Source organism: Macrobrachium nipponense, chromosome 1 (genome assembly GCF_015104395.2).
Source record: "Macrobrachium nipponense isolate FS-2020 chromosome 1, ASM1510439v2, whole genome shotgun sequence".
Lineage (NCBI taxonomy): Eukaryota > Metazoa > Arthropoda > Malacostraca > Decapoda > Palaemonidae > Macrobrachium > Macrobrachium nipponense.
In genome coordinates, this window is record NC_087200.1 from 15,172,857 (window position 1) to 15,188,334 (window position 15,478).

The 15,478-nt window shown below is 34.7% G+C and overlaps 1 protein-coding gene across 5 annotated transcripts in view; it reads left to right on the forward strand.

Annotated features, from left to right (window-relative positions):
- LOC135219151 (WD repeat-containing protein 37-like) overlaps positions 1-14,189 on the forward strand; it is a 280,381-nt gene extending 266,192 nt beyond the window's left edge. For 4 of the 5 annotated variants that reach the window (XM_064255663.1, XM_064255665.1, XM_064255664.1 and 1 more), the window contains one exon: positions 358-14,189. In XM_064255663.1, the coding sequence (XP_064111733.1) occupies positions 358-492 (135 nt within the window). In that variant the 3' untranslated portion in view covers positions 493-14,189. The remainder of the gene's footprint in view (positions 1-357) is intronic. The other variant, XR_010315383.1, reaches the window with a different exon arrangement.
- Positions 14,190-15,478: the final 1,289 nt, after the last annotated feature.

Here is a 15,478-nt window from a genome sequence, read left to right on the forward strand (position 1 = left end):
TTTTTTTTATTCTTGTTTGCACACTCGAAATGCGAAGTTATAATTTTTATGAGGAATATCACTTTTTACCATAGTTTTAAACTCACCTTTATTTTATTCTTTTCATTTATAAATTCATCACCATGAATATTCACATCAAACCAAATTCATTATAGTGCTTAATAATCCATCTGGATTCCAGTGCTTGGCTTCAAGTCTAAATATCATATTCCATTCCATTGAATCCCCAGCCTTAGTGATAGATTCTCTGCCTAGAGAATAGTTTCATTTTGTGTACATGTAACTTCCTATCTTTTTAAGGCTTTGAAATATTTTTGGGCCTTAGAGGCTAACATTTTTTTTTTTGTATTTCAACAGTGTCATCGCCGCATGGTGTGCAGTGTAGCCTGGGGCGATGATTCCTTAGGAGCACGGTGTAATCTGTTTACTGCTGGCTTTGACCGTGTTGTATATGGCTGGAACATAAATTCATTTAAGGAAGGTAAAGATTAAACAAGTAAGTTGGTATTCGTACACTGGAATCATTTGGATTTGTTTTTCCTTGTTCATTTTTTGTACTCGGTAGTAAAGTACATTTTTGTCAGTTTTACATTCAAAGGATATTTTGTGTTCATGAACCAAGTGGAAGTCATGTTTTGTATTGTAAATGGAATTTTTTGATATTTATATCTCTTTTACCTTATTTCCCTTTTTAAGTTTGTGTTTAGAATTGTGATGAAGGGATAATCTTCCATTAAGAAACACTTACACCTAATCCTACCAAAGTGAATTATTGTGGGTCAGCATCAGAGTTTGTCTGAACATGAATATTCAATGCTTGTCCATCTTGAACTTTCTTTGGAGACGTCTCAGGATACAAATAGATTTGAATTATATTTTGTGCTTCTCATGTAAACACATGAGATATTTAAGTAAGAATTTAATGAAGTTGTACAATTAAGTTGCAGTTATTGCCATACACTTCAGTATTTCCAAAGGTGATTAATGGGTTCTTATTAGAACTCAAACAAATGTTCAACTTCAGTCGACTTTATAATAATACTACATACTTGTGTGGGAAACATGATGATCCCTTTTTTTTCTGTCTTTGATATTTCTTCTGAAAATTGACTTTTTTCCTTTCATTAATTTGTAAGGTCAAAGGATTTATTCATTCATTTATATGTGCAGGAAATTTGTAAATCATAGTTTTATTTATAAATATAGGTGTATATTACCCACTGCATCATAGTTTTCATTGTAAATATTGCACAAGAAAAAGGCATTTATGAAAACCAATATTCTTGATGTTATAAAAACATGAAGAAACATTAAGAAATTTATCATAGACAGTAGTATTTATTTATTCTTTATGTGCAGTTTGTGCATACTCTAATAATAATGTATATCTTACCTCTTATATTGGGCATTATATCATAAGATCAGTTGCAAAGTGGAACTCTTGAGGTCTGGTCAGGCCATGAACAGCTTTGAGTGGACCCTTCTTGGGAGCAGCCTCGACTGGTTCCGTTTCCCTCTGCCTAAGGCATGACCCAGTGGTGAAATTGAACTCTTGGGAGACGTCAGCAAGAGAGGAGCTGGGACGTTTTGAATGCTCATCTCTATACTCGCTGGGTTACTGTTAACTGTGACGTTCTCAAGCATTTTCATGTCATTTTTGATCAATCCTTTCTTGCTTGACAACTTCGGAAGCGATAGTTCCTTTGGTTTACCTTTGGCCACTTTGTTCAAGTTGGCCCTGTCCAGACCCAGAGAAGATGTGAAGGATCTTGGGAAGTGAGCTGCATTGATACGATGCAAAGCTTTGGTTCTTTCTGCCAACCTTGGGGCATGGCAGTAAGTGATGAGCAATTTTTTCTGGCTTTTTCTTTTCTTCCATGATGAATTTCAAGTTACATACTGTTCTGATTTTTCTTTTATCTTCCTAGAAAACCATTGTTTTTTATAGTTTCCCTGATGGGCAGCTCTTTTGATGTTATCAGAGTTTTATCAGGCTTCTTTACATTGCCAGACAATTTTAGCCTGGTGCCAGCATTCAACCTGGATGAATAGCTAAGAGCCTTCTCCGATGGTAGCATAGGTGTCTGCAGGTCAGTCAGCTTTGCGCTGTCATATGAAATAGAAGTATAGGCAGCCTTCGGTTAACAGTGGGGGTTCCGTTCCCAGCCGATGCTGGTAACCGAAAATCGCTGCTAACCGAAATCAGCGATAACACCACTTAAAACCTGCTTAACAGGTGTTGCTAACCGAATATTGGCACCGTTAACCAGAGATTATCACTGCTGTTAACTAGAAATTTGTGCTGCTAACCGGATATCGGCGCTGCTAACCAGAGATTGGCACCGAAAATCCAGTTAACAGCGTCGCTAGACAAGCGGCGTAAAACCGGATAGCTGTTAACTGATACTGCTGTTAACCCAAGCCTGCCTGTATTGGAATCGTTGTCATCTGAATGCCCTGAGGATTCTTCTAAGAGCTTTTTGAGTCCTGCCAGCGATGGCAGTGTAGGTTCCAATCTGACTGGTTCAGTGCTGACGGGACCCATGCTTTTCCTCGTCACTCACAAAACTTGAGCTGCCACCAACGTTTGTTGTCTTGACTTCTTCTTCTTGTCACCTTTTGCTTTTCTGGGATGGCTGGACTTGATTAATATTGTTTTCTTGTCGTTATTTTGAGTTCCCTCTCAAGAAGCACCTCCCAAACCTCTCTCTTCAAAGTTTCGACAGTTCCCAAAACCACACGCCTACTTCTTTACTCTTTTCTTCCTTATTGAAGACTCAATCTTCTAAGATTTCTAAGACATCATCCCAATTTATGCTTTTACCAGCCCATCTTTTACTCTCCTTTCGTTTCATATTAAATTTTTATGTACTTTTTCTGGTATTGTTACCAAAAGCTTTTTCATTAACTTCTCATACTGTTCTATTCCTTTATCCCCAAACTTCTTCCTCACTACTTAATCCATAATTATCATCATCTACCCAATTATCCTTCTCTTTTATCAAATCACCTCCAACAGCTCCCAAGTCTCTTCTTTTTTCATAACTCCTGTGTATATTAACAGGAAAGCAGTTCACAATTTTAACACAAAGGGAGAATAAAAAGATGGTTGACAACATTTAGGTACAGTACGTACCTTGTAAGGTATTGTGACTTAGCCATGTTTCGTTATGGTTACGTATTGTGAAAATTAGCATAGTTATCAATTAATAGTTTAACCAGACCACCAGGTTATTTTTCACAATCCTCCAGTTTGGGAAGTATGGAATACATGTATGTTTCACAATAATTTAGAAAGTGCTGTTTCAGTCGCAATTTAGGTCCCCATAATTATATATTTCTTTTACTATAAGAACTTAAGATAAATCTTCATTGTATCAGTTGTCCCCAGAGTTACTTAATAAATCTTTTTGATCAGTCATAGAATTGCATTGTTGTATATTCTGTAAGGTAACAGACTCAGAGATAATTATTTGATCTCAGGAAAGAAGAAAGACGAGAACTTATGTTGTTTGAGTTCCCTAGTGAAAAACTTATTTTTTAAATTATGACAGTGTGTATAACCTTGTACTTATTGAAATATGATCATTATTGTGTCACATTTGTAACTTATATCATGCTATGTCCATGAAGTATGAATTTCAGTAGGTATGTGTGGTTTATGTTAGAAATTTTGGAAAAATATTTTGTGAATTTATTGTAAGTTATTTCCAGTTGTATACTGAAAACCAAATAGCTGATAAGCAGGTGCATAGGACCTTCATCAAAAGCTATATCATCAGTTATATAAAATTTTTGCTTATATGATGTTTAATAGAAAAGAGTGAATTTAACATTTTTGTACAATCTGAGCCTTGTGTCATGGATCCAGACACATGTCTTTTCCACTATTCAGATGACTTCTCTTCTTTCCCACCGTTATCCCTACATTAAGGGGTCGGTTGCCTGATGGACCTTCTCCACTGCCTTCTATCAAAGGCTGCAAGGCTGCAGTTTCCACAGTTATTGGCGGTGTGGGCCTAGCCTTTTGCTAAAAAAGTAAGACTGCAAGGCAGCAGCCGTCCTTTTAGTTGCCTTTTACGACATACAGGACCTACGGTGGTAGTATTCTTGCACCCCTACCACAGGATCATTTCCACTATTCAGATGACTGGTCTCTAATTAATGTTTGTGTCAGCAATTATCTAACTAGCTATTTATAATCCCTATGGACTTGTAGACCCTCAAAAGACTCAGAATTAGGTTGGGCACAACCCTGCCATCTTGTCTTCCATGGCACATACAGGAGCTGGATTGCCTTTTCCTAGACATCCTTTTATTTCAGTCATTCCTATTGATATATGTGTTGTACACCTTCAGGAATTATTCTTATTCTGGTGCCAGGTCCTAGCAATCAGTGGTTTTCTTCTCCTTGATTCCCCTTTATCACCACTATCACTGCTAAAGTTCATCCTCTCCATGTTGAGGTATCCTGTGGACTGGTGTGTATTTTTGTTGTTCTCTTCATGGTCATTTTCTTCAGAGCCCCAGTCCAAGGCTTAGGGATCAAGCAGCAACTTTTAGCAGAAGTAGTTTTTAATAGTGTATGTATTTTACTGATTATATAAAGAATAGAATGAATTCATTCCTTCAAAATTGTTGGAATATAAAAGATGATAAAAATGATGATAGAATTAAGCTGCATAGAGGAACTGACAATTTTCTCTCTCTCTCTCTCTCTCCGTCATTTGCCATGTAGCCACAAGTATTATTCAGTAACCCAGCTTTTGTCTTCGTAAAGTATGCCTTTGACATATCTTTCTTTCCTAAAAACATACAAAGCATTGTACTGTAGCTACCAATCAGGCAGCAAATAGGTCAGACTGGTGGCTTTAGTCTTTCTACCCTTCTAGACAATAGCGCAAGTTAAATCGGTTACAAGTTTAAAGCATTTTAGTTTAGTACAGTATAAATATAGAACTGTATATAAAAAACTAAAATGTAAATTAAAAGTTTATTTACCTTTGGTTGATAAAAAGGAAAACAGTACACGATGAGCAGAGGAACAGTAACTACTATCTTGAATCATGGAAGAACATGCATATTTTAATTCAATTGGCTTACCCTCTTCAGTATCTGTCTTATCCGATATCTGGATTACGTGTAGTGGGGTCCGGTTTAACAATGGTTGACTGTATTTAAAACCCTCGTACAATGCTTAGAACTGCCTATTTTGATAGTTTAACACAAGAAAAACCATCTGAAACTACTTATATACCAAAATATTTTTGTAGTTTTATCACAAAAAGTGCATATGTTCCTTAGAAAAACCTGTGATTAGCAGAGTCCGTGAATCGTGAGAACTCGAATGCGGTGAGTCCACTGTGTTGCATTTCTTTGGCTATGGAAATGCTTTGTTTTATCAGGTTAACATAACTGGTAGATGAAGACACCTAGCTAGAGTTAATTAAAAGTTGTATTACCTTGAATGACTTTGTAAACATGAAATCATTTCTTAGAATCTCAGTATGTCACAAAGCTTTTTGACTGGTGGTTTGGCTAAACTATTATTTCAAATTGATTCCCTGTTAAAGGAATATACTCATTAGGTTCAGTTGTAAAATATAATGACAATGGTGGGCATTATTATAATTATTATATCTTGCAGGAAATTTATATCTGATATGAGCAGTGCTTGTTTTTTCATCTAGTGAATCACTTACAATTATCTCTTTCCATTACCAATTGAAAAAAATTGCATGATAAGGTGTATGCTTATGTCATTTTATTTAATAGTGTAAGCTTTACATGAATAAGACCTAGTATAATGTAATGTGTGTATATATATACTGTATACATTTTGTGTAAAGAATTTACTTCTCTAAAAATATAATCTTGTACAGTTTCAATTATGTAAGCATTGCTGTACTTAAGGCAGAAAGTGTCTGAAGTCACAGGTTAAAATTATTTGAAGTGTATGTATTAGAAAGTGATCACTTTTTACTAATGAAAAATCTATTGATAATGAATTTATTGAAGGAATATAAAGGAATACTAAAAAAGTGATGATGACAATTATTCAAGAAAATGTACCACCCAAGATTAATTCAGTCCTGTCACTTCATTCCATGGTCTTTGATGGGAATTAGCTTGGCTGATTATCTTTGCTTATGATTATTACGAGTGAATTATCATTAGTAAACAGTAATGCAGTGTACTGTACATTATAAGATGACAACCCTGTCCATGGTATCTTGCACGTTAGGATTAGATATTGAGAGCAGGCTTCTCGCTGTAATGAATGTGAATGATTTTATTTCCTATAAGGCTGTGTCTTAATGGTAGACTTTGGTGGAGGTACATATCGTAACCCATAAATTATGAGATGATCTCAAGGTCCATTCAGAATAACTTGTTTGTAGAATTTTTGAAATTGTGTTGTGTATTTCCAGAAGAATATTTTATTTTGTTTTGAAGTCAAATATGTAAGTAAACTGTATAAGTAAAAACTGTGAAAGGACAAAAAAAATCAAATGTAAAATTATTAACAGAAGTTGTAAAGCAATTCACCTAAGAAGAAATACATTGAAGATACAGTGATGGTTTAGAATGTGCAATTACACATTAGAAGAGAGTAAGGTTGACAAAGGTTGGCTTTTCGTATAAGGTCTCAAAAGTTCTGTTGGTTTCTTCCTGCAGAAAAGATAATAAGACAGTAAAAGCAGGGATTAAAGTGGAGAATAGTGCATACATTACCCTTTCATCCTAATGCTTGTTTTAACGGCTCAAGACCAATTACTTCTTTTCATGCATTATATTGGAAATGTTTTGGGGTCAAAACCAACTAGGATCGTAATATCTTGTGGGATAATTTAATCATTGTCATAAACAATGTGTGGGGAAAAAATAAGAATTTTAATCAGTAGTTTTATCTTCACGTGCGCAAATCTAACTTTAGTTAGAGGAAAGTAATATCTGTGTCAGCTGTAAGAATGAATATGTATCTGAGTAAAGTAATTTTTCAAGTGTGAGTAGTATAGGTATATTATCTTCAGCTCATTAAATTGCAAAGGTTTCATTTCAGTAGATTTTGATCAATGAAATCAATTTCAGCCATAGCATAGCATAGTTATTGTGAAGTACAGTGCTTTTAAATTAAACTGTTGTAGTGAAATAACAGTTGATTAAAATATGTCTGTCGTCCAGTACTGCTGATTGATTATTATGTGGTTAATCAAATCAGGATAAATTTTTTGTTACCAGAAGAGGCTTATATATTTAAACTTGATTTACTGCATATGAATTTCGAAATGGCATCTGAAGTGCCATCTGTGTTGGTAGGTATGGTAATCCGTCCAGTACCACTTTTGCCTGAAATGGACTGGAGTTTGTTTTTCATGAGATTTTGATGTTCCTCTACTGTTTTTTATTGGAAAATGTTGGCAGGCTTATTGCTGTTATAGTTTCTGTCTAAATTTCCAACAAACTTCTAAATATCTTACTGGTAGCCATTCATGTCGTAAAATTTCAGGAAGCTTTGAGGTAGATGATTTGCAGGGCTGTTATTCATAGCAAAATTGTTGTAACAGCTGTTATTAAAAAAAGGTCAGGCTGCTAGTGAGTACTATCAGGTTAGGGAAAGATGATTTTATTTTTACTCTCAGAAGGCACAGGTACATGTGACTGGTAGTCGCTCTTAGTATTTTTTCCCCAAGCATTTTTGTAAAACTTCATTATGAGTGATTGGAAGCCTTTCTTTGTCTTTTAGGTTTGATGAAGTAATTGGTAATGTTCTGTGTACAATATTCTTATAAAATTTATCCAGATAGTCTATGGTTTTATATCTTTTCATTCAGCAATGACTGAATTTCTTTTCCTATACATAATTTTATCATCATTCAGGGAAATAAAAATTCATGTGTCACAATTTTACCACAAATTTGGTAAGTGGAAACATTTGGTTGAGTTTTGAAATTAAGTAAAATGTATACTCATGGGTCCTTCACAAGTTAAACAAATTGAGTTTACTCAAGGAAAACTAAATTAGTTTTAAAGCTGAGCTTTACATGAGTAATTTTATATGGGCAACTTACCAAGTAATTACATATCTATTAGTTTCACTTATTCACAGCAGTTTAGTGTCACATTTCGCATTAGCGACACTGATACTGAGTGTGTTAGGAATGACTCAGCAGACCATACTCATTCTGTTTCTGTGACTCCTGGTGATAACACTGGGTGTCATTAGCAGATGTTCAACTTTACCAGTTATTTACTGGACTTCAGTATCCAAACTGAAAGTAAAGTAGCATCAGTTAAAAGTGCCAGGATGATTTTTCCCCTGTTTTATTATTTCTTAATGCAGTAGTACATCAATAGTTTGCTTGTATACAGCAAAGTTGTAGTTAATTAACTACCCTTTGCTGAGTGATGGACTATAACGTAAACATTGGTTTGTCGAATTGATAATTACAGTTGCTACGGAACTTATATTGTTGGAGAATACTGTTTCAGTAACAAACTTACAATCTTTCGATTAACTCATCTTTACGACAACTTATGTAACAACGTAAAGTTTTGCTGATTTGATAGACAAGTAGTGTAATAATGTAAACATTGCATTTGCTATTAACTTTATCCAGTAGCGTAATAACATAAACATTACATTCGTTACCAGACCGATTTTGGTTTTGAATTTTATTTTTGCAAGGCACTACTTGCAGGATTATTATTTACTGGTTAGTTAATAAATTTATCATTATGTTTTTCACCCTTTCGCTTAGTAGCGAATTTGCAGTCTATAGCACGCTACTGCAGCGAAATTACAGTAAATTTAAACTTATTACCCTTTCCTTTTCAGAATTGTTTAAGTGAAAGGCTATAATGTAGCAGGAGAGAGTTTTTAGCTGTGATGGGTTTTCGAGAGACCGTCTGACTAAGATCCTAGTAAAAGCAAGAACAGAAAATAAAATATTCTTAATTGTCTTTAAAGCACTGAAATATGATGAACCAACATTATTGAGAAACCATGACTATACAAATACCATGAAGATCATGCAATAAGAAAGCAAGTTTTATAAAGAACTAAAGTCTCTTCAATTCTCCAGGAGCTATGATACTGATGAGAAAATAATTAAGACAGTTATGAAATATAAGAAGCACCTTATATTGAAAATGTACAAGGCCCAGCCAGAGATTGAATCATCCTTCTGGAGGGCTGTACATAAAACCAACCAAAGTAAACATAGTGAATGTTGCTTTAGGGTCCTGTCTTTAGTAATATGGTTCCTCTAGATTAAGGCATGCTTTTCATACAGGCGCCCGAGTTTCCATTAGCACTGATTTCCCATGGGAGCCGAGTGCTCAGTGTCAACAGAGCTCCCGCTGGGAGTCGAGTGAGCCCCCCAATGGTGCCGAGCGACAATCGTGGCCCAACGCCTATGGTGCTGAGTGCCCTGTGGGAGCTGACCGTTCAGTGTAGTATATATGCTACACAGGTACCGTCTACAGCTTGAATTGTTTACCTTTAGTACTTGGGCACTGAACTCCAGATAACACTTGGCATCAGCTCTTTATGCTTTTCTCTCCTTCCACTAGCCCCCTTCTTTTTTATCCACTTGCTCAGCGCCTGGCTCCCTCACTTCCTTCCCGTACCATTGGCAGTTTGTGTTTAGGTTAGCAATGTTAACCCTATGATAGTGAGTGTTGTGCAGTGGAAGAGGTGGCTATTCGTCCCTTGATTCTAGAAAGAAGGTCCCTGTCAGACTCCCTTAAACCTGGGAGGAAGTAAACTGGAAGTCCAAGGGAGTTTGGGGGTTATCACACGAGTAGTCGCCCCCTCAGTCTAACCTGTTGCCGGTCCCAGATATTGACAGACAGCCACTGGAAAGGCATCTTTCTGGATGTGTAGTGGAGGATGCTCTGAGGAGAATAGATTTTCCATTCTGTTTGAATGTTCAGGTTTGAAGGCCATCCAGGAACTATGTTGTTCAGGTTTGAAGGCCATCCAGGAACTATGTTGTTTTAGCAAGTGCTGGTCTCCTCTTCTGATTAGAACTCTTGATGGCAACTACAGTCTGGCTCCAGCTCATACTCTTGGAGCCCAAAGTGCTCCATAGCACTGAGGAGGAATAGAGAGCTCTCTACGTGGCTGAATGGTCTGGTATTTCCTAGAAATGGAATCCCAGGCCAGTTATCACCGAGGATGTTATGGCAAGAACTTGTCTCGTCCTCTGACTAGAACATCTTGCCCTTTACCCTAATGGACTTTATCTTCTGAGACACTCAGATGTAGGAGAAGCATTTTTCTCCTTCTAGCAAAGCTAGAGGTGGTAGAACAATCTTTACCTCAATAGCTTTCAAGCACTATATATAGACAGTCCCCGCTTATTGGGGGGGTTCAGTTCTGACAGCTTAATGACAAGCGAAAATTGCCGATAACCGAAAATCGGTGATTTTCAGCGTTTCTCGGTGCCGATAACTGATTAATGGCACCTTGTTGGGTATGTATCAGTGCCAATATGTACTCTATTATCAGCATGGATAACCAGAAATCAGCGCCAGACAAGTGCCATAAAACCAGATCGCCGATAACTAGGGACTGCTTACGTATATCTAATGTCCATTCAACATTCAACCTACCAGTAGTATGATTGTGCTTTGTTTCTCATGATTTTGAGAGAGCTTTTATAAAAGCTAAAGACAGTAGAACAATCTTTACCTTGTTAACTTTCAAGTGCTATACGTATATATATGTCCTTTCGAATTTCAACCTACTAGTAGTATGATCGTTCTTCGTTTCACATGATTTTGAGAGAGCTTTTAAAAAGTTTTTAAAATTTTGCAGTACCTTGTGAATTTTAGTAGTGAAGCACCAGAGTTTCGGGAGCCGGGAAGGTACAATGTACCTGGAGCACCTGGCACTCTTAGTGCATGGGTTGTGGTTTACTTCAGTGTAGGTGACAACATTATCTTGTTGTTTTTATAGTACTGTGTCCAGGGCAAGGGCCCCTGAAACTTCAACTAGCCATTGGATAGTTCCATGGCTACATGACTTTCACTGATGCATTGGTAGCGATTTGAGTACTCCTCTGTTACAAAGCTCCCCCTTAAGTAGAGGCGGCCCTTGGCTTTACTGCTGCGCCACTCCGGTTCAAGTTAAGCATCAACCAGAGGCAGTCTTTGCTGCAAGCTCTTTTGAGTAACAAGGAATGACAACCATTGTTTTCAATGCTAGCAGCTTTTATACTTCTAATTCATTACATGACTTAATGTTTTAGAGTAGAATATGTCCATTTATCCCATCTCTTGTCAGTGTGGGAATCAGCTTTGTAATTACTTGGTAAGTTGCTTTTATAAAAATGACATTTTTATAATAAAATCAAATTGTATAAAATATACTTACCAAGTAATTACATGATCAAAGCCCATCCTCCCTCCCCTCTGATGGACATAAGCATAAACGGAATGAGTATGATCTGCTGAGTCGTTCTTAACCTCTCACTAGGGGCTGAGACTAGTGTCGCCTACATAATATCGGTGTCACCAGTGCTGCAAAATTTGAATCTAAACTGCTGCAAATAAATGAAACCTTAGCTATGTAATTACTTGATAAGTATGTATATAAAATTTTATTTTATGATAAAAATGTCATTTTTTTTTTTAGTGCCAAAGATAATTTTTGTGTATAAATGTAAAATATATGTATGCGTGGTTTATTAGTGTATATTCAGAAATCAGCAATGGTGAGTCCTGCTTTTGTGTTCAGAGGTCATCCAGAAATAGGTGTAGTTCTTCATGCTTACTCTGGAAGAGAAATTTCACCTGGGGAATGATGAAAGTCAATTAATGCTAATATATACCTGTAATTACAGACCTGCCATAACTCTCATATGGTCCAGAAGTCATGTTTATTTAGTTTTTACAGATTTTTTTGGAATAAGTAAATGTGGAAAGTTGTTTTATTTGGATTGGGGTTAGGTCATGCCAGGATATTGCAGTTAAGCTTCTTACAAATACAATTTATAGTCACTTCACACTTCCAGATTTCATTGTCTGGATATCTCCTAGTTTTTTACCTTTTGCACCAGAAGTTTAAAGGTCATTCAGGAACTTGCCATTCCGTGGTAACTATTCTTCTGAATTTGTTTTTATATTCCTTTGAATAAATGGCTTTTGATATTGTAGCAGTTTGTAGTAATCTGTACAGTACTCTGTCCAAGAAAACTATATTTGCGTGCATGGTTTCATCACATGAATGGTGTGAGAAGAAAATTGAGTTTTGAGATGGTTGAAGATAATACGTAGCAGTTTAGCTGCAGACTTACCGTAGTTCAATAATCTGTAATTATTTAAAGCTGAGCTGAATGTATTAGCAAAGAAGTATTTTCCAAGTTAAAGGAATTCTCTGGTGAAAAGAATGTCCCAGTTTTCAAGTAGTACAATATATAAACCCTTTAATCTGAAGAATAGTGAAACACATTTGATTGCTGAAGATTGCTGGAGCCTTAAGATTGATTGAAAGATTAGAACAAATCAGGATTTGCATATGGTTGGCGTCATAAGAAGCAAAGATTTATTTGTAGAATTCTATGATGGTTCAGTTATGCCAAGAATTTAGTTTCAGTGGTTGTATAGTAATGAGAATTCTTTTGGATATCACGGAGGGTAGCTAAGAGAATTATAGCTAAATAATGACCTTTACGTTTGGGCTTGATCATGTAAGTTCAGGGTGTTGTAGTCTCAAGTTCTTCTATTCCATTCCTATTTCCTAGTGAAAGATTATTTTTGGTTAGCTTTTTGGTGAATGTGACCTTTGTAGGTTGCAAGAAAGCACCAGTATAAGTTGTCATTATAGTCACAATTAATCAGATTGGGTTCAGCTGGCAAACACACATACTTTAGTATAGGTTCATATCCTTCATAAGGAAATTCTCTCGAGAGGGATGAACAACCAGAATCCTGTATTAAATTGTAGATGCTCCTAGTGCCATTTGTTAATGCTTTATATCCTAAAATGTTCTGTTTACTTCAGAAGATGAAATGGCTTTGGTAGCTTGTTTCATTCTAGTAGTCTTTACGTGTTGTTAATGTTGGTTTGTTTTAGTAATCAAAAGTATACTTGTTGAATTAAGTTGCCTCTTATGGCCTAAGATGACCATATTTTTTCTTGTGTGTTTATCAGAATATTTATAAAATAAAATAAGATAAATTAGCAGTCATGTATCATTAACAATATATAGATAACTTGTGTGATTTTCATAATTCTATCCCTGATTTGCGGGTAATTTCATTCATGATCAGTGTGCAGTTAGAAATGTAATTCAGATAAATTTTTCTTTATGTAAGGAGACTACTATTAGAAAAAGCTGCCAAAATCAAGATTGGTCAGAAATTTATCTTTTTGACTTACGTCTTGCCATAAGTTACCTCTGTGTGATGTTTTCGTTTTGACAGATTTTTTATGGTTTCTTATGGTTTTATTTATATCATATGCTAAATATGACCGTTTGACGTAATTTAGGAGTAAAAGATGGCACAGCATGATCTAGATAAAAGCAAACATTTGAAATAAATGAAAAAAGGAAACACAGTCTGTCTCTTCAGCCACAGTTATGATATATTGTCCTCAGTATTAATAACAACCACCAATGAAGCTTTCCTAAAACTCCCAGTAATTAGTAGGAATTGGACATCATTCCGACCAAGTCCCTACTGTAGGAGCCATTCCTCATTTCAGTTCAAATTTCATCACCCAAGATTTGTTTGCATGTTTGTGTATAAAGTTAGGGTTGACAAAGTTCTGTTGACAGAGTTATGTGGGATGTGAAACCATCTAAATGTTGAATCCCTTCGATAAAAATTATGCAGCCTTTTGTGCTTTATGTGTGTGATGATAAGCCAGATTTTTAAGCAAACTTGTAAATAACTGTTATCTGCTTCACTGGAGTACATTGTGTAGGTCACACCATATATTCATTCATTTATCATTTTATTCTCAGTGTATAGTCACCCATTTCCTTTCAAATAGTTGTATAGAATGCAGTTAATATATTACATTTTATAGGAACTACCTTGGTTTCTGAAATGAATGCTAAAAAGAATACATATTTTAAGTTTTTTTTTCCCTAGAACTGATAATCTGTGAAATTTTTGTTTTTCAAATGTACAGTGAAATTAAATATATTTGATTTTATATATATATATACACATATATATATATATATAATATATATATATATATATATTTATAGTACTATATATATATAATATATATATAATATATAATATATATATATATATATATATATATAATATATACAGCAGACCCTGTATTCATGGGGGATGGGAACCAGATTCCCCACGAGTAGCTAAAATCTGTGAATACTTAAAACCCTTCTAATGCTTAGAACTGCCTATTTTGATAGTTATAAACAAAAAAACCCTCTAATAATGTGATACCTGAGTTTCTAAATAGTTTTGTAAACAAAAACTTCATTAGTCACAAAAATGATGCGCAAGTACAGTAATTTGTGAATATTTTTCAGTGAAAAATACCGCCAATAGGCAAATTTTCCATCAATAACGGGATGTATGTCCATAGAAATATCTGCAAATAGACCACGTCCAGCCAAATCGTAAGTGCCGTAGTAATGAGCAGGCCGTCTGAAAGGTGTGGTGGTTGTAGGTGTGTGTGTAGATATATATATTATATTATATATATATTAATTATATATAGATATATATATTTATATAGATATATAGATATAGATATATATAGATATATATATATATATTATATATTATAGTATATATATAATAGATTTAGCTATATATTACGGATATATATATATATTATATATATAGAGAGAGTTATATATATATTCTACTATATATTATATAGATTATATATATATATAGATATAGAGAGATATATATTAGATAAGTAATATATATCTATATATATACAGTATATATATATAATATATAATAATGATATATATCTTATATAGACATATATTAATTATAATATAATATTAAAGAGACTATAGATATATATCATATATATATCTATATATATAATATCTATATCTATAAATTATCTATTATATATATATAACATATATATATATACTATCACACGTACAGTGGCCCCCAGTGTTACACGTTTCACATTTACTCTGTCGCGGATTTTTGTGAAACACATTATTCACTTTTCCACTGGGAACTTTTACTAATTTGCGGATTGTTTCTATTGACCATATCTCTAAAATTACTACTAATTCTTTTTCTTTGTAGAAATATCAAATTAAACAGTGAAATGTTAAAATAGACAGTTATATTAGCATTTTAGTTTATGGGGTACCTACTGGGTATTTGGCAGTTATAAGCCACTTAGAGGGATTTTTAGAGGGGATTTTTGCTTTTCCGCGGTTTTTGCATTTCCGCGTCAGGTTCTGGAACCTGATAGCTCGTAAAAGTAGGGGAGCACTGTATAATA